General features: G+C 41.7%; 1 protein-coding gene across 1 annotated transcript in view; it reads left to right on the forward strand.

Moving 5' to 3' along the window:
• Window positions 1–624: 624 nt before the first annotated feature.
• Window positions 625–19,500, forward strand: part of LOC115155646 (TGF-beta receptor type-2) — a 21,777-nt gene continuing 2,901 nt past the window's right edge. Inside the window, exons 1-7 of the mRNA XM_029702485.1 lie at window positions 625–895; window positions 7,206–7,356; window positions 8,648–8,850; window positions 15,698–15,861; window positions 16,143–16,397; window positions 16,992–17,168; window positions 18,600–18,851. Of these exons, the coding sequence (XP_029558345.1) occupies window positions 847–895; window positions 7,206–7,356; window positions 8,648–8,850; window positions 15,698–15,861; window positions 16,143–16,397; window positions 16,992–17,168; window positions 18,600–18,851 (1,251 nt within the window). The 5' untranslated portion in view covers window positions 625–846. The remainder of the gene's footprint in view (window positions 896–7,205; window positions 7,357–8,647; window positions 8,851–15,697; window positions 15,862–16,142; window positions 16,398–16,991; window positions 17,169–18,599; window positions 18,852–19,500) is intronic.

Consider the following 19,500-nt stretch of genomic DNA (forward strand, 5'->3'; position numbering starts at 1 on the left):
TTGGACAGATTGTGGCGAGAGTGAAACCTCTCGCTTCATCGCTTCCTCTCTGCCTCAACTCACCTGAGTGTCATGAGAAACATCAGCTGCTGTCTGCCCCGTCCGGTGTCCTTAGCAAAATACATAATCAATGGGAAATACTGGCATTATAACAGTCCTGTCAATATTTGACAACAACCAAAATAACAATCACACAAACATTGTATTATTATATCGGTTTATTACAGAATGATATATAAGCTAAACCCCTTTATAAGCCATGTGTAAGGTGTTACCAAAATAACAATATGTTGCATTATAATGCACAGTGAACGTGTAAATTAGGCTGTTATTGCTAGCTCAAAGTGAATAGAATAGAATAACTTTTTCCCGGAATAAACTTCGGTTGTGAGACAATAAATAGCCTAACGTTGCACAATAAATGAAACACAGCAAACACACATGGCAGATATAAATACTAGGCTAAAGCCTACAACATCTAAACACAAAGGCATATGCACCCTCAATTTTCAAGAAGGATCGTTCTGAGCTATTATTGTTATTATTAGTATTAGGATTCTTATTTCTATTATCCTACTACACATCCCAGTTCACCCTGTCACCACACATTCTACAGATTTTGGATCCGATATTTATCAAGTTCAATTCCTGGGCGGGTCCCTTAACACAGCTGGATGAAAAACATCTGGATCTGCCTACACCGGACTCCAGCCAAAAGCCCCAAGCCCAACCAGTTGTTTCACTGAATACAGCTTCAATAAGCCCACTACTCACATTCTCAAATACATAGAAAGACACAGTTCGACCACGACGTTTTGACCGGGTTTGCATTTTTATGTTAAGATTATGGGGTGCTGGAGATTCTCGGCAGTGAATATTGTTCTTCTGTCTTTCTGTAAGTATTTTTCTATTCGCTACTCACTCCGTATTCACTTTTAAGTGTTCAGTGTCCATTGTTTCTTCAATTTCGTGAAGTTGTGAAGGGGGGTGAGGATCAAATGTTTATTCAAAGGAGGTTCTGGCCGTGTAAAACAGACTCTCAAAATTACTCTATTTCTGAAATACGACAAGAATACGTTTCTTCAGTGGAAAAGTGACATAGGTGTTATTTTCTCAATGTCAGATATGTGATGGAATAGCGGACTTAATGAAAATACACTGTCACGTTATATATTATTTCTTCCTTTCCCTTTGTTAATTTGTTTAAATCTATTTCTGTATTTACCTTAGCTATGCGATTCATTAAACCAGTAGTTTAACAACATGTAACATATAATTTATATGTGCTTTAGCAGGTACTGTCCAACTAAAGGATGACCTGGCAGTCAGCTAAACTAAATCAACAGGAATAGTCCTCGGAACCTCTGGAGGCACATAATCAAATTGAAATGACTGCATTGTAAAACCATGATCCAAGTCATCCAATCTGGTGAAAAACATTTATGTCACTTTGACAGTCCTTTAGCTGTCTGTTTGACTTTGAATGTTTAATATAATTTCACTTGAAATCATGTATAGTTTACTTCGGTGTTCAACGTTTTGCTAATATTAACATAATCTGAAGTAAACTAAACTAACTAACATTTGTCTCAAACAATTTCCCACAATAATTTCAGATTTTATTTGAATATGAAGTCAATAAGCTACAACAACAACTCACAAACATTAGGGTTATTTTATTTAAGGACATACAAATTAACAAACATGGCTTGATCACTACATCAATGTAACTGTGACACGTTTGTTAGCCCCGGTCTCAGTAGTTGTGATAGTGAAACGATACAATAGAACTGTGATGTGATGCGGCCACATCAAAAGAATGTTACTGCTGCCATCTGCAATGAAAATGTACAAACAGGAAATTGATTCTGAGACTCAATTATCCCTGCTGCATGCAAACAGGGGCACTTCTCGTCAGGGAATACAACATTGGAAGCACTGATATAGATTGAGGAGGAGTTTGTAGCTCAAGTACACTCTATAGGCATTGTTACTGTAGAAGTAGTGGGGAAACTCCTCACTTGACCCATTTTCAGTGTGTCCTTTTGAGGACTTAAAAAGTTTCACACTTACTGCTTACAAGTGATATTGAGAAATCAAAGTGACAAGATGTTGAGAAGGTGTTCGGAGGTCATGTAGGCTACTGTAAGTACTATAGAGGTAATGGTGTACTTCTGGCATGTTATGAAGATTACTCCTGGGTTATAGAACCAACTTAAAACTCATTGATATTCATGATACAGAACTTAGTAAGAGTTGAGCAAGTCTTCTTGTGAATGATGTATCTTCTCACATTACCTATTTTCAGGGTTTGCCTTCTTGGGGACATAAGTTGCATACTTACTACTTACAAGTGATATTCAGTGATATGGAGGGAGCAAAGTGACACAGAGCACAATGAGTGCCATGACATGATGAGCTTTGTGTTGTGTTCTCTAGCCTGACCTTCCATCATCCCACATCAGCCCACAATGACAAGATTGTGATGACATAAGCAGGCAAAAATAAGATGCAACAATCCCCCTTCTTCTCCTCCTACCCCCTCCTCCTTCTCTATGTGCCCAGCTTGCGATGGCCACTGGGGACACAAACTGATCCCTGTGTGTTCTGTTAGCCTCTGTACGTGTCCCAAATGGCACCCTATTCCGTATATAGTGCATAACATTTGACCAGAGCCCCATACACCCTGTTCAAAAGCAGTGCACTACATAGTGAAAAGGGTGTCATTTAGGACAAAAATCTGTTTCTACTTTGGTTGGCAAGGGTGGCATTGCACTCATGGAGGAGCAAAGAACGATTCAACCGATTCACAACAGATACAGTGGCTTTTCATTGTTGAGTATGAGAAAATAGCCTGTAGCTATAACAAGAGAGAATACTATGCCCCCAATTTTACCTCTGGCCACTCCTCTTAGTTTAGTGGCTTATTCTCATCCTTTGACTAGGAAAGTATTCAGACACTTTTACTTTTTTGTTACGTTACAGCCTTATTCTGGCCTTCTAGGCAGAGTTCCTCTGTCCAGTGTTCTTTTGCCCATCTTAATCTTTTCTTTTTATTGGCCAGTCTGAGATATGGCTTTTTCTTTGCAACTCTGCCTAGAAGGCCATCATCCTGCAGTCGCCTCTTCACTGTTGACATTGAGACTGGTGTTTTGCGGGTACTATTTAATGAAGCTGCCAGTTGAGGACTTGTGAGGCGTTTGTTTCTCAAACTAGACACCCTAATGTACTTGTCCTCTTGCTCATTTGTGCACTGGGGCCTCCCACTCCTCTTTCTATTCTGGTTAGAGACAGTTTGCGCTGTTCTGTGAAGGGAGTAGTACACAGCGTTGTAGGAGATCTTCAGTTTCTTGGCAATTTCTCGCATGGAATAGCCTTCATATCTCAGAACAAGATTAGACTGACGAGTTTCAGAAGAAAGTACTTCGTTTCTGGCCATTTTGAGCCTGTAATCAAACCCATAAATGCGGATGCTCCAGATACTCAACTAGTCTAAAGAAGGCCAGTTTATTCCTTCTTTAATCGGCACAACCGTTTTCAGCTGTGCTAACATAATTGCAAAAGGGTTTTCTAATGATTAATTAATCCCAATCTGGCCCTCATACCATCAGGGCCGTCTAATCATCCCCAGTTTACAATTGGCTCATCATCCCCCCTCATCTCCCCTGTGACTATTCCCCAGGTCGTTGCTGTAAATGAGAATGTGTTCTCAGTCAACTTACCTGGTAAAATAACGGTAAAATAAAATAAAAAAATTTGCCTTTTAAAATGCTAAACTTGGATTAGCTAACACAACGTGCCATTGGAACACAGGAGTGGTAGTTGCTAATAATGGGCCTCTGTACGCCTATGTAGATATTCCATTAAAAATTAAAAATCAGCCGTTTCCAGCTACAATAGTCATTAACAATATTAACAATGTCTACACTGTATTTCTGATCAATTTGATATTATTTTAATGGACAAAAAATTTTGCTTTTCTTTCAAAAACAAGGACATTTCTAAGTGACCCCAAACTTTTGAATGGTTGTGTATATTTTTTACTTAAGTATTCAGATCCTTTGCACAGTACTTTGCTGAAGCACCTTTGGCAGTGATTACAGCCTTGAGTCTTCTTGGGTATGATGCTACAAGCTTGGCATAACTGGGGAGTTTCTCCCATTCTTCTCTGAAAATCCTCTCAAGCTCTGTCAGGTTGGATGTTCAATGATGTTCGATCGGGTTCAAGTCCGGGCTCTGGCTGAGCCACTCAAGGATATTCAAAGACTTATCCCGAAGCCACTTACATTTCTTAAAACATTTCTTTTTTCATTTAGCAGACGCTCTTATCCAGAGCGACTTACAGGAGCAATCAGGGTTAAGTGCCTTGCTCAAGGGCTTGTCAACAGATTTTTCACCTAGTCGGCTTGGGGATTTGAACCAACGACCTTTCGGTTACTGGCCCAACGCTCTTAACCACAAAATGTTTTATTTATTTATTTAACCTTTATTTAACTAGGCAAGTCAGTTAAGAACAAATTCTTATTTACAATGATGGCCTACCAAAAGTTAAAGGCCTCCTGCGGGGACGGGGGCTTGGGATTAAAAATACTAAATAAATACAATATAAATATAGGACAAAACACACATCACAACAAGAGGGACAACACAACATTACATAAAGAGAGACATAAGACAACGACAAAGCAAGGCAGCAACACATGACAACACTGCATGGTAGCAACACAACATAACAACAACATGGTAGCAGCACAAAACATGGTACAAACATTATTAGCCACAGACAACAGCACAAAGGGCAAGATGGTAGAGACAACAATACATCACACAAAGCAGCCACAAGAGTGTCCATGATTGAGTCTTTAAATGAAGAGATTGAGATTAAACTGTCCAGTTTGAGTGTTGCAGCATGTTCCAGTCGCTAGCTGCAGCAAACTGAAAAGACGAGCGACCCAGAGATGTGTGTGCTTTGGGGACCTTTAACAGAATGTGACTGGCAGAACGGGTGTTGTATGTGGAGGATGAGGGCTGCAGTAGAGATCTCAGATAGGGGGGAGTGAGGCCTAAGAGGGTTTTATAAATAAGCATCAACCAGTGAGTCTTGCGACAGATATACAGAGACGACCAGTTTACAGAGGAGTATAGAGTGCAGTGATGTGTCCTATAAAGACCATTGGTGGCAAATCTAATGGCCGAATGGTAAAGAACATCTAGCCGCTCGAGAGCACCCTTATCTGCTGATCAATAAATTATGTCCGTAATCTTGCATGGGTAGGATGGTCATCTGAATCAGGGTTAGTGTGGCAGCTGGGGTGAAAGAGGAGAGATTACGATAGAGGAAACCAAGTCTAGATGGCCTGCCGCCCCTATTTATTGTTTAAGATTAGGCGGGATCGCTCAAAGGGATATACGCGCAGTACGCCTAGGTAATTTAATTGTGCTCTTGTCTATTTAATCAGGAAATGCTTTCCTTTTGAGTCCTGTGGAGTGGGATTTCAGCATGCTGCATTAATAATGGGGAGATTGGTTGGTGTGGAACAAGCCAACTAGTGGCCTGGTTTGGTTACTGTGCTCGATGTGGGGCTCAGCAAGTCTGTCACTTATATAGTAAAACCATATAGTAGAGTATACTGTTTGAACTAAGATTTTTCTAATGTAAAGATAACTTTGCACAAACATGGACTTTACAACGACACCAGGACGGTTCTCTGTCCAAAAGGAGAAAAGGAATGAGAGTGCAGATGAGAAAAATAAGAGATTTGGGAGTTTTCTTGTTTTATTTACCCATATTAGGCAAACTAACTTGAACAATAGCAACATCACCATCAACACATAATGTAGAGGATGTTGCATGTTCTGGTGATGTCTTGAACATGTCTTCTAAAAACAAGATCCAGACAGAATTCAATAAACATTTGAACCTACTGAGCTTAGACTACATTACATTTATACAGAACTGATTCGATTTAAAGACCAAGCAACTTTCTTAGATTTTTCCTCAAAACCCACATTATTTGAGAGGGTAAATATACATGTATTACAGTATGTACTTGATCTTTTTAGAAACATTAACCTTTCAGCTCTTCCACTGTGTTGTTGTTTTTTTGTGTGGTGAGTATAGCCAGTGTAGTTATAAAAATATAATCACAGATCCTACCAATTACGATCTACCCATTTCAGACCAACTTGTATAGGGATGCCGTCGTAGTGATTCTATTTCTATGGGTAAGCTGATGGGGAACCAGGGAGAGTTAGTTGAGTCTTGAGGCTGAAACTGAAAACCAAATAAATGCAGCCAACATCCCTGGGCCTCCCGGCTGTAAGCATGCAGCAAAGCGGTTGGATTACCCATAAGACACAAAGGGGCCGAGCTTCAAACTTGCCCCCCCTTTGCACATAAGCTAAAATTTATAATAAAACAAGTATTTTGAATAACAACCAGTTACTATTAAAGCTTCCCTGTATATATGCATACAATTGTCTCTACCAAGAGGTCTGGACCGTTATGGCAGAAGAATGGGAATGCTCTACTCTGGCTGTTCATGTTAGACCCACTGCTGGTGGGGAATAAAATCATGCATTTCAGTGTCATGCAATTTGGTTTGGAAGCACCCTCAAACGCCTACAGGATGAGGCACAGAGTAAAATTGGGCCAATGTCTGCAGACCTTCACACATTATGGATATCCTATCCCAGCCCTTTCCTTATCTAGATAAACCAGTAGTGCGTCCCAAATTGAATACTATTCCCTTTATAGTGCACTACTTTTGTCAGGTTTTGATCAGGACCCATAGGTCTGTGGTCAAAAGTGGTGCATTATCCAGAGAATAGGGTGCCATTTGGGACGCACTCCAGGGCTGTGCCTGCAACCTATCTGATGTGGCTTGTCACAATAAAAAAGTGTGTGCTCTAAACAGCAGAACATTTGGCAGATCGGTGTGATAACGATATGGTTTTGGAGATATATCAAAACTTGATTTGAAAGTGAACTTTGTCTTCTAAAGAATGTTGTGATAACCTGTTTAGCCTTGGTTTATTGTCACAGAGCCATGTAAAGTTGTATAGCCTGGCACTATGGTTCTGTTCTGTGCCAGCCATTCTATACAGAGCCAGATCTGCTTTCCTCTGATTATTGTGCATGTGTGTATGTGCTTGCCTGCGCATGTGTACGCGCTTACATGCGTGCATGTATGTGTATTCCACAGGCCTTCCCATCCTCTCCTTCACACACATCAAGACCAGCCTGTGTAAGTGGTGTGACTACTCCAGCCCTATCTGTGAGGACAGTGTGTGTTACACCAACTGCTCCCTCTCCTCCTTCTGTAATCTGAGTGAAGAGATCTGCGTTGCTATATGGTAAGTGTGCAGGTTTCCCAAATTCAAGTTTATTTGAAATAGGCTATATAAAGAATGAGCCTCTCACATTAAAAGCAGCAAGAACGTTATGAACAAACACATACAGATATACATACAACAACTAGTAATGTTAATCTGGTTTAGCTTATAAGGGTGGCAGGTAGCCTAGTGGTTAGAGTGTTGGGCCAGTAACCGAAAGGTTGCTGGGTCGAATCCCTGAGCTGACAAGGTAAACGTTTGTTGTTCTCCCCCTGAACACGGCAGTTAACCCACTGTTTCCCGGTAGGCTGTCATTGTAAATAAGAATTTGTTCTTAACTGACTTGCCTAGTTAAGTAAAAAAATAAAATATATATAGCTTCCCTAACAAGGTACAGTATATTTACACAATAAGGCCTGAGGAGGTGTGGTATATGGCCAATATACCACAGCTAAGGGCTGTTCTTATGCACGATGCAACGTGGAGTGCCTACATACAGCCCTTCGCAGTGATATATTGGTCATATACCACAAACACCCGAGGTGCCTTATTGCTATTATAAACGGGTTACCAACGTAATTGGAGCAGTAAAAATACATTTTTTGTCATACCTGTGATATACGGTCTGATATACCACGCCTGTCAGCCAATCAGCATTCAAACCACCCAGTTTGCTTTCCTATGTTTGCAATGAAGAGGACAAAGTCAATTGTGTCTCTATTTGATTGTTACTCTCAGTCTGGTATGCTGGAACCTGGTGGTCAAACCTCTACAGTAATAAAGAAATAGTTTCCTATGGGCCCTGGTCAAAAGTAGTTCATGTTTTAGGGTACGCATACTTGGTCTTAGTTCCTGCCCTCATAGCCCCTCCTAGCCCAGGGTGGTTGTTTCTGTAAAGTCTATTGGCTGCTCCAATGGCACTACATAGAGAATATGGTGCCATTTGGGATGCATACGGATTGAAAGAGACTGGTGTTATTGAGACTGGTGTTGTTGGCAGGCAGGATACAAAGCAGATTGGATTGACCATTTGTAAAATAAAAACTTCCAGTCCACTCAAACAAATCATGCATAACAATTCCACCCAAAACCACAAAAGTAAAAAGGCAACTTCCCAGACATTTTCCTATTCTAAAATAGTTCAGCCATTTCCGTTTACTAGTTTGATAAATAACTTGTGTGTGTGTGTGTGTGTGCCTGCGAGTATGTGTGCGCCTGCACACGTATGTGTACGTCTGCCTGCTCGCCTGCCTGCCTCTCTGCCTGCTTGCCTGCCTGTTTGCCTGTGTTTGTGGGTTTCCATGTGACCCAGGCGGAAGGACAACCAGAGTATGAGTGTGAAGACGTTATGCCACCAGCCCCAGCAGCCTCTGGAGAACATCATGTTGTCCAACTACTCCTCCAACGAGTGTGTGATGGCTCCTCATCCTTCTGAGGACGGGGTCCTGTTCGTCTGTGGCTGCCTGGGAGATCATGAGTGCAACGATAAGCTCATATTCGACAAGGGCTCCAATGGTAAGAAGCACTTTTTTTTTACCCTGGAACCAGGCGTGGTGTACATGGTGCAACCAGACATTTTTTACATTGAAAAATATTTTATAATGATTATGTAAGTATTTGATGATTAATTAGGATTATTTACAATTTAGTCTTTAAAAATAGAAAGAGGAGAAACATGTATAATGTACAGTGCCTTCAGAAAGTATTCATACCCCTTTGACTTATTCCACATTTTGTTACAGCCTGAATTCAAAATGGATTAAATAGGATAATTTTTTCACCCATCTACACACAATTCGCCATAATGACAAAGTGAAAACATGTTTTTAGAAATGTTTGCAAATTTGTTGAAAATTAAATATAGAAATATATTTTTCACATACAGTACCAGTCAAACGTTTGGACACACCTACTCATTCAAGGGTTTTTCTTTATTTTTACTATTTTGTACATTGTAGAATAATAGCGAGACATCAAAACTATGAACTAACACATATGAAATCATGTATAACCAAAAAAGTGTTAAACAAATCAAAATATATTTTATATTTGAGATTCTTCAAAGTAGCCACACTTTGCCTTGATGACAGCTTTGCACACTCTTGGCATTCTCTCAACCAGCTTCATGAGGTAGCCACCTGGAATGCATTTCAATTAACAGGTGTGCCGTGTTAAAAGTTAATTTGTGGAATTTCTTTCCTTCTTAATGCGTTTGAGCCAATCATTTGGGTTGTGACAAAGTAGGGCTGGTATGCAGAAGATAGCCCTATTTGGTAAAAGACCAAGTCCATATTTATATTTTTTTTACTTCACCTTTATTTAACCAGGAATCCAGCTGAGAACAAGTTCTCATTTACAACTGCGACCTGGCCAAGATAAAGCAAGCAGTGCGACAAAAACAACAACACAGAGTTACACATAAACAAATGCACAGTCAAATACACAATAGAAAAATCTATGTACAGTTGTGTGCAAATGTAGAAGAGTAGGGAGGTAAGGCAATACATAGGCCATAGAGGCGAAATAATTACAATTTAGCATTAACACTGGAGTGATAAACGTGCAGATGATGATGTGCAAGTAGAGATACTGCGGTGCAAAAGAGCAAGAGGATAAATAACAATATGGGGATGAGGTAGTAGGGTGTGCTATTTACAGATGGGCTGTGTACAGGTACAGTGATTGGTAAGCTGCTCTGACAGCTGATGCTTAAAGTTAGAGAGGGAGATATAAGATATAAGACTTGGCAGCAGAGAACTGGAAGGAAAGGTGGCCAAAGGAAGTGTTGGCTTTGGGGATGACCAGTGAAATATACCTGCTGGAGCGCATGCTACGGGTGGGTGTTGCTATGGTTACCTGTGAGCTGAGATAAGGTGGGGCTTTAGCTAGCAAAGACTTGGGTTTGGCGACGAATATGTAGTGAGGGCCAGCCAACGAGAGCATACAGGTCGCAGCGGTGGGTAGTATATGGGGCTTTGGTGACAAAACGGATGGCACTGTGATAGACAACATCCAGTTTGCTGAGTAGAGTGTTGGAGGCTATTTTGTAAACGACATCGCTGAAGTCGAGGATAGGTAGGATAGTCAGTTTTACGAGGGTATGTTAGGAAGAATGAGTGAAGGAGGCTTTGCTGTGAAATAGGAAGCCGATTTTGGATTTAATTTTGGATTGGAGATGCTTAATGTGAGTCTAGAAGGAGAGTTTACAGTCTAACCAGAAACCTAGGTATTTGTAGTTGTCCACATATTCTGAGTCAGAACCGTCCAGAGTAGTGATGCTAGTCGGGCAGGCGGGTGGGGGCAGCAATCGGTTAAAGAGCATGCATTTAGTTTTACTAGCATTTAAAAGCAGTTGGAGGCCACAGAAGGATAGTTGTATGGCATTGAAGCTCATTTGGAGGTTTGTTGTCCAAAGAAGGCACCCCATAGAGACCGCCAGAGGTCCGGACGACAGGCCCTCCGATTTGACACACTGAACTCTATCTGAGAAGTAGTTGGTGAACCAGGCGAGGGAGTCATTTGAGAAGCCAAGGCTATTGAATCTGACGATAAGAATGCGGTGATTGACAGAGTCGAAGGCCTTGGCCAGGTCGATGAAGACGGCTGCACAGTATTGTCTTCTATCGATGGCGGTTATGATATTGTTTAGGGCCTTGAGCGTGGCGGAGGTGCACCCATGACCAGCTCGGAAACCAGATTGCATAGTGGAGAAGGTACTGTGGGATTCGAAATGTTCGGTGATCTGTTTGTTAATTTGGCTTTCGAAGATTTTAGAAAGACAGGGTAGGATGGATATAGGTCTATAACAGTTTGGGTCTAGAGTGTCTCCCCCTCTGAAGAGGGGGATGACCGCGGCAGCTTTCCAATCTTTGGGGATCTCAGACAATGCGAAAGAGAGGTTGAACAGGCTGGTAATAGGGGTTGCAACAATTTTGGCGGATCATTTTAGAAAGAGAGGGTCCAGATTGTCTAGCCCAGCTGATTTGTAGGGATCCAGATTTTGCAGCTCTTTCAGAACATCAGCTGTCTGGATTTGGGTGAAGGAGAACCGGGGGGGGGGGGGGGGGGGGCTTGGGTAAGTTTCTGCAGGGGGTGCTGAAATGTTGGCCGGGGTAGGGGTAGACAGGTGGAAAGCATGGCCAGCCGTAGAAAAATGCTTATTGAAATTATCGATTATCATAGATTTATCGGTGGTGACAGTGTTACCTAGCCTCAGTGCAGTGGGCAGCTGAGAGGAGGTGCTCTTATTCTCCATGGACTTTACAGTGTCCCAAAACTCTTTGGAATTAGTGCTACAGGATGCAAATTTCTGTTTGAAAAAGCTAGCCTTAGCTTTCCTAATTTACTGAGTATATTGGTTCCTGACTTCCCTGAAACGTTGCATATCGCGGGGGCTATTCGATGCTAATGCAGAACGCCACAGGATGTTTTTGTGCTGGTCAAGGGTTGTTAAGTCTGGGGTGAACCAAGGGCTATATCTGTTCTTAGTTCTACATTTTTTGAACGGGTCATGCTTATTTAAGATGGTGAGGAAAGCACTTTAAAGAGCAACCAGGCATCCCCTACTGACGGGATGAGGTCAATATCCTTCAAGGATACCCGGGCCAGGTCGATTAGAAAGGCCTGCGCACTGTAGTGTTTTAGGGAGCGTTTGACTGTGATGAGGTGTGGTCGTTTGACCGCGGACCCATTACACACGCAGGCAATGAGGCAGTGGTTGCTGAGATCCTGGTTGAAGACAGCAGAGGTGTATTTGGTGGGCAAGTTGGTCAGGATGATATCTATGAGTGTGCCCATGGTTACGGATTTAGGGTTGTACCTGGTAGGTTCCTTGATCATTTGTGTGAGATTGAGGGTATCTAGTTTAGATTGTAGGACGGCCGGGGTGTTAAGCATGTCCCAGTTTAAGTCACCTAACAGTATGAACTCTGAAGATAGATGGGGGGCAATCAATTCACATATGGTGTCCAGGGCACAGCTGGGGGCTGAAGGGGTTCTATAACAAGCGGCAACAGTGAGAGACTTGTTTCTGGAAAGGTGGATTTTTAAAAGTAGAAGCTCGAATTGTTTGGGATAGTATGACAGAACTCTGCAGGCTATCTCTGCAGTAGATTGCAACTCCCCCTTTGCAACGCCCCCTTTGGCAGTTCTATCTTGTCGGAAAATGTTATAGTTGGAAATTTCTACGATTTTTGGTGGCCTTCCTAAGTCAGGATTCAGACACGGCTAGGACATCCGGTTTGGCAATGTGTGCTAAAGCAGTGAATAAAACAAATTTAGGGAGGTTTCTAATGTTAACATGCATGAAACCAAGGCTTTTATGCTTACAGAAGTCAACAAATGAGAGCGCCTGAGGAATGGGAGTGGAGATAGGCGCTGCAGGGCCTGGAATAACCTTTACATCACCAGAGGAACAGAGGAGGAGTAGGGTAAGGTTATGGCTAAAGGCTATAAGAGCTGGTCGTCTAGTGCGTTCGGAACAGAGAGTAAAAGGAGCAGATTTCTGGGCATGGAAGAATAGATGAAAGAATAGGGGCACCAGTTAAGCCAGGTGAGGTCACCGCATGTATGGGGGGGTGGAACAAAAGGGATATCTACGGCATATTGGGCAGGGCTAGGTGCTCTACAGTGAAATAAGACAATAATCACAGAGACAAAGACAATATTATGGCAAGAACATCTCAAATAAGCAAAGAGAACTGACAGTCCATCATTACTTTAAAACATGAAGGTCAGTCAATCCGTAAAGTGTCAAGAACTTTGGAATGTTTCTTCAGGCGCAGTCGCAAAAACCACCAAGTGCTATGATGAAACTGGCTCTCATGAGGACCACCACAGGAAAGGAAGACCCAGAGTTACCTCTGCTGCAGAGGATAAATTCATTAGAGTTACAAGCCTCAGAAATTGCAGCCCAAATAAATGCTTCAGAGAGTTCAAGTTACAGACACATCTCAACATCAACTGTTCAGAAGAGACTGCGTGAATCAGGCCTTTTTGGTCAAATTGCTGCAAAGAAACCACTTCTATAGGACACCAATAATAATGAGACTTCCTTGGGCCAAGTAACACAAGCAAAGGACCAGTGTAGATCTGTCCCTTGGTTTGATGAGTCCAAATTTCAGATTTTTGGTTCCAACCGCTGTGTCTTTGTGAGATGCAAAGTAGGTGAACGGATGATCTCCACATGTGTGGTTCACACCGTGAAGCATGGAAGAGGAGGTGTGATGGTGTGTGGGTGCCTTGCTGGTGACACTGTCTGTGATTTATTTAGAATTTACGGCACACTTAACCAGCATGGCTATCACAGCATTCTGCAGCAATATGCCACCCCTTGTGGTTTGCGCTTAGTGGGACTATAATTTGTTTTTCAACAGGACAATGACCCACAAATTAACGTTTAACAAGGCACACCTGTTAACTGAAATGCATTCCAGGTGACTACCTCATGAAGCTGTTTGAGAGAATGCCAAGAGTGTGCGAAGCTGTCATCAAGGCAAAGGGTGGCTTTTTTGAAGAATCTAAAATCTAAAATATATTTTAATTTGTCTAACACTTTTTTGGTTACTACATGATTCCATATGTGTTAGTTCATAGTTTTGATGTCTCCAATATTATTCTACAATGTAGAAAATAGTCCAAATAAAGAGAAACCCTTGAATGAGTAAGTGTGTCCAAACTTTTGACTGGTACTGTAAGTATTCACACCCCTGAGTCAATACAATGTAGAAGCACTTTGGTGGTGATTCTAGCTTTGAGCCATCTTGTGTATCAGCTTTGCACATCTGGATTTGAGGATTTTCTCCCAATCTTCCTTGAAGATTTTCTGGAGCTCTTTTAAATTAGATGGGGAGCAGCAGTGAACAGAAATCTTCAAGTATTTCCACAGATTTTCAATGGCATTCAAGTTTGGGCTTTGGCTGGACCACTCATGGACTTTACCATTCTTGTTCCAAAGCCATTCCAGCATTGCTTTGGCTGTATGCTTGGGGTCATTGTCCTGTTTGAACGTAAATCTTCGCTCCAGTCTAAGGTCGTTTGCATTCTGAAGCAGGTTCTCATCATTTTACATTTACATTTTAGTCATTTAGCAGACGCTCTTATCCAGAGCGACTTACAGTAGTGAATGCGTACATTTCATACAATTTCATACATTTTTTTTTTTTTCCTGTGCTGGCCCCCCGTGGGAATCGAACCCACAACCCTGGTGTTGCAAACACCATGCTCTACCAACTGAGCTACAGGAGTTGCCTGTATTTGGCTCCATTCATTGTTCCCTCATCCTTATCAGTGTCCCTGAAAAGCATCCCCATAGCATGATGCTGCCACCACCATGCTTCACGGTAGGGATGGTGTTAGACAGGTGATGAGCTGTGTCTGGCTTTCTCCAGACATAGCTCTTTGCATTCAGGCCAAAGAGTTACATTTGTCTCATCAGACCACAGAATGAGTCTTTCACGTGCCTTTTTGCAAACTCCAGGCATACTGTCATGTGCCTTTTTCTCAGGAGTGGATTCCGTCTGGCCACTCTCCCATAAAGCCAAGATTGGTGAAGTGCTGTATAGACTGTTGTCCTCCTGGCAGGTTCTGTCATATCAGCTAAGGAACTCTGTCGTTCTGTCAGAGTGGTCATTGGGTTCTTGGTCACCTCTTTGACCAAGGTCCTTCTTGCATGGTTGCTCAGTTTGGTCAGACGGCCAGCTCTATGCAGAGTGGGTAGTTAAATATTTTTTTCCCATTTCCCAATGATGGAGACCATTGTGCTTTTGGAAACTTCACTATTATTAAACTTGTTTTATACCCTTCCCCAGATATATACCTCATCACAATCCTAACTCGGAGATCTACAGACTGTTCCTTGGACTTCATGGTATAGTTTCTGCTTTGACATACACTGTCAACTGTGGGACCCTAAATAGACAGGTGTGTTGTTTTCTAAATCATGTCCAAACAATTTAATTGGCCACAGGTGGACTCCAATCAAGTTGTTGTGACATCTCAAGGAAGATCATAGGAAATTGGATGGACCTGAGCTCAATTTTGAGTGTCATAGCAAAGGGGTGTGAATACTTATGTAAATGAGATATTTCTGCATTTAATTTTCAATAAATCTGCACTAATTTAAAAAAATATGTTTTCGCTTCGTCATTATAGGATATTGTGTGTAGATGGGTGAGAGAAAAAATATATATTTAATCAATTTTGAATTCAGGCTGTAAAACAACAAGATGTGGAATAAGTCAAGGGGTATGAATACTTTCTGAAGGCACATGAAATACTAGAAAATGTAGTAGTAGTAATGTTGTATACTTACCTATGATCAGATTCCATGTGGTCTTCACTGTGTTTTTAACTGTGTCCTCAGGTTTTCCCAAGCTCAAGAGTAAAGATGTGATCCCAGTGGTAGTGATCAGCCTGGTCCCTCCCATCTTAGTGGCTATCATTGCTTCCATGGCTTTCTACCTGTACCGTACCAAACAGCCCAGCAAGCAGCCCAAAGACTGGGCTCCCAAACGCACACACTACAAGGTGGGTGGAACACTGAAAAACATAATAGCTTCCAGTTGGTTATTGTTTGTCCCAACTGGCACCCTATTCCCAACAACATAGTGCACTCCTTTTGACCAGAGCCCATAGGTCCCTGGTCAAATGTAATGCACTATATAGGGAATAGGGTGCTATTTGGGACACAACCATAACCAACTGGAAGCAATTTATAAAAAGCTGTCAACTAAAATCCCCTATTGGATGGGTTGCTAAAGGCGACTTGGTACATAACTACAAATATAGTTAATTCATTAATTCACCAGGCCTTGGACATCCCTGAGGGACTTAGTGGGGACGTCTTCACCGGTGGTGAGGACTGCCATGGCAAGCGGTCAGCCATCAATGGCGACACCACCTCTGACATGTGGCCTGTCCGGGCCTATAACTTCAACCACAACATGGAGCAGCTGCCTATCCAGCTGGAAGCCTTGGTGGGGAAGGGTCGCTTCGCTGAGGTGTGGCGGGCCAAGCTCCACCACCAGGCCGCCGGTTCTCTGTACGAGACAGTGGCAGTGAAGGTGAGGGTTCTTACCTCTCCCCTGTTTTGTTTTCCTTCTCCCTAAATGGCACCATATTCCCTATATAACGCACTGCTTTTGACCAGGGCCCATTGGGCTCTGGTCAAAAGTAGTACACTGTGTAGGAAGTAGGTTGTAATTCGGTACACATACTTTGCTTTCTCTCTCCCCTTTAAAAAAAATTGCTATTCTGTAAAGTGTTCTGAATGAATGAATACCTTATTGTCCATTTAGGGGAAATTTGTCTGGCAACATATTGTAGCCCTTTGGCACACACATACACAAAAACACAGGACAAACAACACTTCACTTATGTGCAACACATATCAAAGGACAAACTTCAGGCAGACATACACTGTAGATGAATACTGTAAGTGTGGGGTTGGTTTATAGTCCGTCTGTGTTTAGGAATCTGATGCTGGTTGGAATAAATTATTTGCGTACCCGGTTTGTTCTGCAGAGTGGGGTTTTGAGTGTTGGCCGGACTGTACCATTTTATATTGGTCGTACAGAGGGTGTGTGATGTCTTTATTGATGTGATTTTCATGTGATATAACACTTTGAATACATTTTGATTTGATATTTGATTTGAAGATCTTCCCGTCTGTGGAGTACGTGTCCTGGAGTAAGGAGAGGGCCATCTTCTCTGACGCCAACCTGGAGCACGACAATGTGGTTAAATTCCTGACAGCAGAGGAGCGAGGGCCCTCCGGCTCCCCTCAGAGGCAGTACTGGCTGGTCATGGCCTATCACAGCCTTGGGAATCTGCAGGTATGTTTATCTTTATCAGTGGTGTAAAGTCCTTAAGTAAAAATACCTTAAACTACTACTTAAGTTGTTTTTTGGGATATCTGTACTTTACTTTACTATTAATATTTTTGACATTTACTTTACACCACTACATTCCTAAAGAAAATAATGTACCATATTTTTTCCCTGACACCCAAAAGTACTGGTTACAATTTCAATGCTTAGCAGGACAGAAAAATTGGCCATTTCACACACTTATCAAGAGAACATGCCTGGTCATCCCTCCTGCCTATGATCTGGCGGACTCACTAAACACAAATGCTTAGTTTGTAAATTATGTGTGAGTGTTGGAGTGTGCCCCTGGCTATCCGTAAATTTAAAAAACAAGAAAATCGTGTTGTCTGGTGTCAGGGAAAAATTACATACTTACCTGATTTGTTTGATATTAATAGTAAACGGTTATATATTTAACTAAGAGTAAGACTGGCCTGCTAATGCTGAGTTTTTATGGTGTCCACTCTAGCTTCCTACAGTTAGTCTGGGCGTCTGGTTAAGGAAATGGGTTTTTACTAGGGATAGCTTGAGCTCACAATAAGTTGGTGATAAAAATCTAAAAGCTGGCATTCTATAGACAAGATGTGGTGTGTGTGACCCGAGATAAAGATAACCTGGAAGAGTTTAGAACGATGCCTCATTGTCTCATCTTCCTGGCATTTGTGAAACTAAGCCGGGTTGGAAGTAAAACAACATCCCGTGCAGATAACCAGGAGATGGACCAAGGTGGCTTATGGGAACGGTAGAAATTACTGACTGAGCATTTAGGTCCTATTTAAGATCTCTGTTTTTTCATTATCAGTTAAGCTCTCGGCAACACAACTTAGTGTGCGGTCAACGGTTTCATTATTGCAATAATTCATTGATGTTGAATAAATATGATTGTTTGAATAATTGGCCAAGTCTCTCTCAGTACTGAAATTTCCACTACACTGGTTTGATTAATATAAGGAATTTCAAATTATTTATACTTTTACTTTTGATACTTAAGTATATTTTAGCAATTACATGTATTTTTGATACTTAAGTAGATTTAAAACCAAATACTTTTAGATTTTTACTCAAGTAGGATTTTACTGGGTGACTTTTACTTGAATCATTTTCTATTAAGGTTTCTTTACTTTTACTCAAGTTTGACAATTGGGTACTTTTTCCACCACTGGTCTTTGTTTTGTTTTGGTTATTGCTTAGTTGATTGAGGCCAGGATCCAATCGAAGTGACGTTGTCAACAAGCATATTGCATTTGACTTCTAAAAGTAATTTACGCTTAAGCCGATATCCGCAGTGTTTGCCATGAATGTGATCTCTGTGAACGTTGGAGAAATTGCATTTAAAAGGCTAAAGGGCGACTTGACACGAAAAAATATTTCATTTGTTCATCCATCCATCCATTTCAGGACTTCCTGGCGGGCCACGTGTTGAGCTGGGCTGAGCTTTGTGCTATGGCTGGGTCGGTGGCTCAAGGATTGGCCCACCTTCACAGTGATACCACCCCCTGTGGGATCCCCAAGGTGCCTGTGGCGCACCGCGATCTGAAGAGCAGCAACATCGTAGTGAAGAGCAGAAGAGAGTGTGCCCTCTGTGACTTTGGTCTGGCTCTGAGGCTGGACCTCTCCCTCACCGTGGATGACTTTGCCAACAGTGGCCAGGTAAGGTGGAACAGGTGTAATGTTCATTGTAGTCGCTAAGGGAACGAGGTATCAGTGTTCTACTCTAGCTACAGCAACTATGGTTGCAAGAAAGGTTGCAAGATCGAATCCCCGAGCTGACAAGGTACAAATCTGTCGTTCTGCCCCTGAACAAGGCAGTTAACCCACTGTTCCTAGGCCGTCATTGTCTAGTTAAATAAAGGTAAAAAATAAATATATGAAGTAGGCCTATGCATGCTGCCTTCTGACACAACTACTGTATCTGTGAAAATTCTTACAGAAAATAACAATATATTAAATTGTAGAGTCCTGGTTGAACGCCACCTTAAATAAAAACTACGCTATATAAATGAAATTGTATTATGACGCGGTGCTAAAACCAAAACGAAACAGCAGGCCCCTCGTATTGTTTCTTTGTTTAATGTACAGATGTATGATCTTAATTTGAGCCAATTTGTTACAACAGGATAATAATCCTGCAGCAACAGGACATTTTAATTATGTGGATTATAAATAATGGACATTTCTGTCGGGCTGATAAATTTTTCAAATGGGAAAATCAAGTTTGAAATTTCACAGAGGAAATTACAAACTTCAGAAGCATTTTTAAACCTCAAATAAACTACAAGTTTAAAATGTCCTGCATTGT

The sequence above is a fragment of the Salmo trutta genome, chromosome 20 (genome assembly GCF_901001165.1).
Source record: "Salmo trutta chromosome 20, fSalTru1.1, whole genome shotgun sequence".
NCBI classification, from domain to species: Eukaryota; Metazoa; Chordata; class Actinopteri; order Salmoniformes; family Salmonidae; genus Salmo; species Salmo trutta.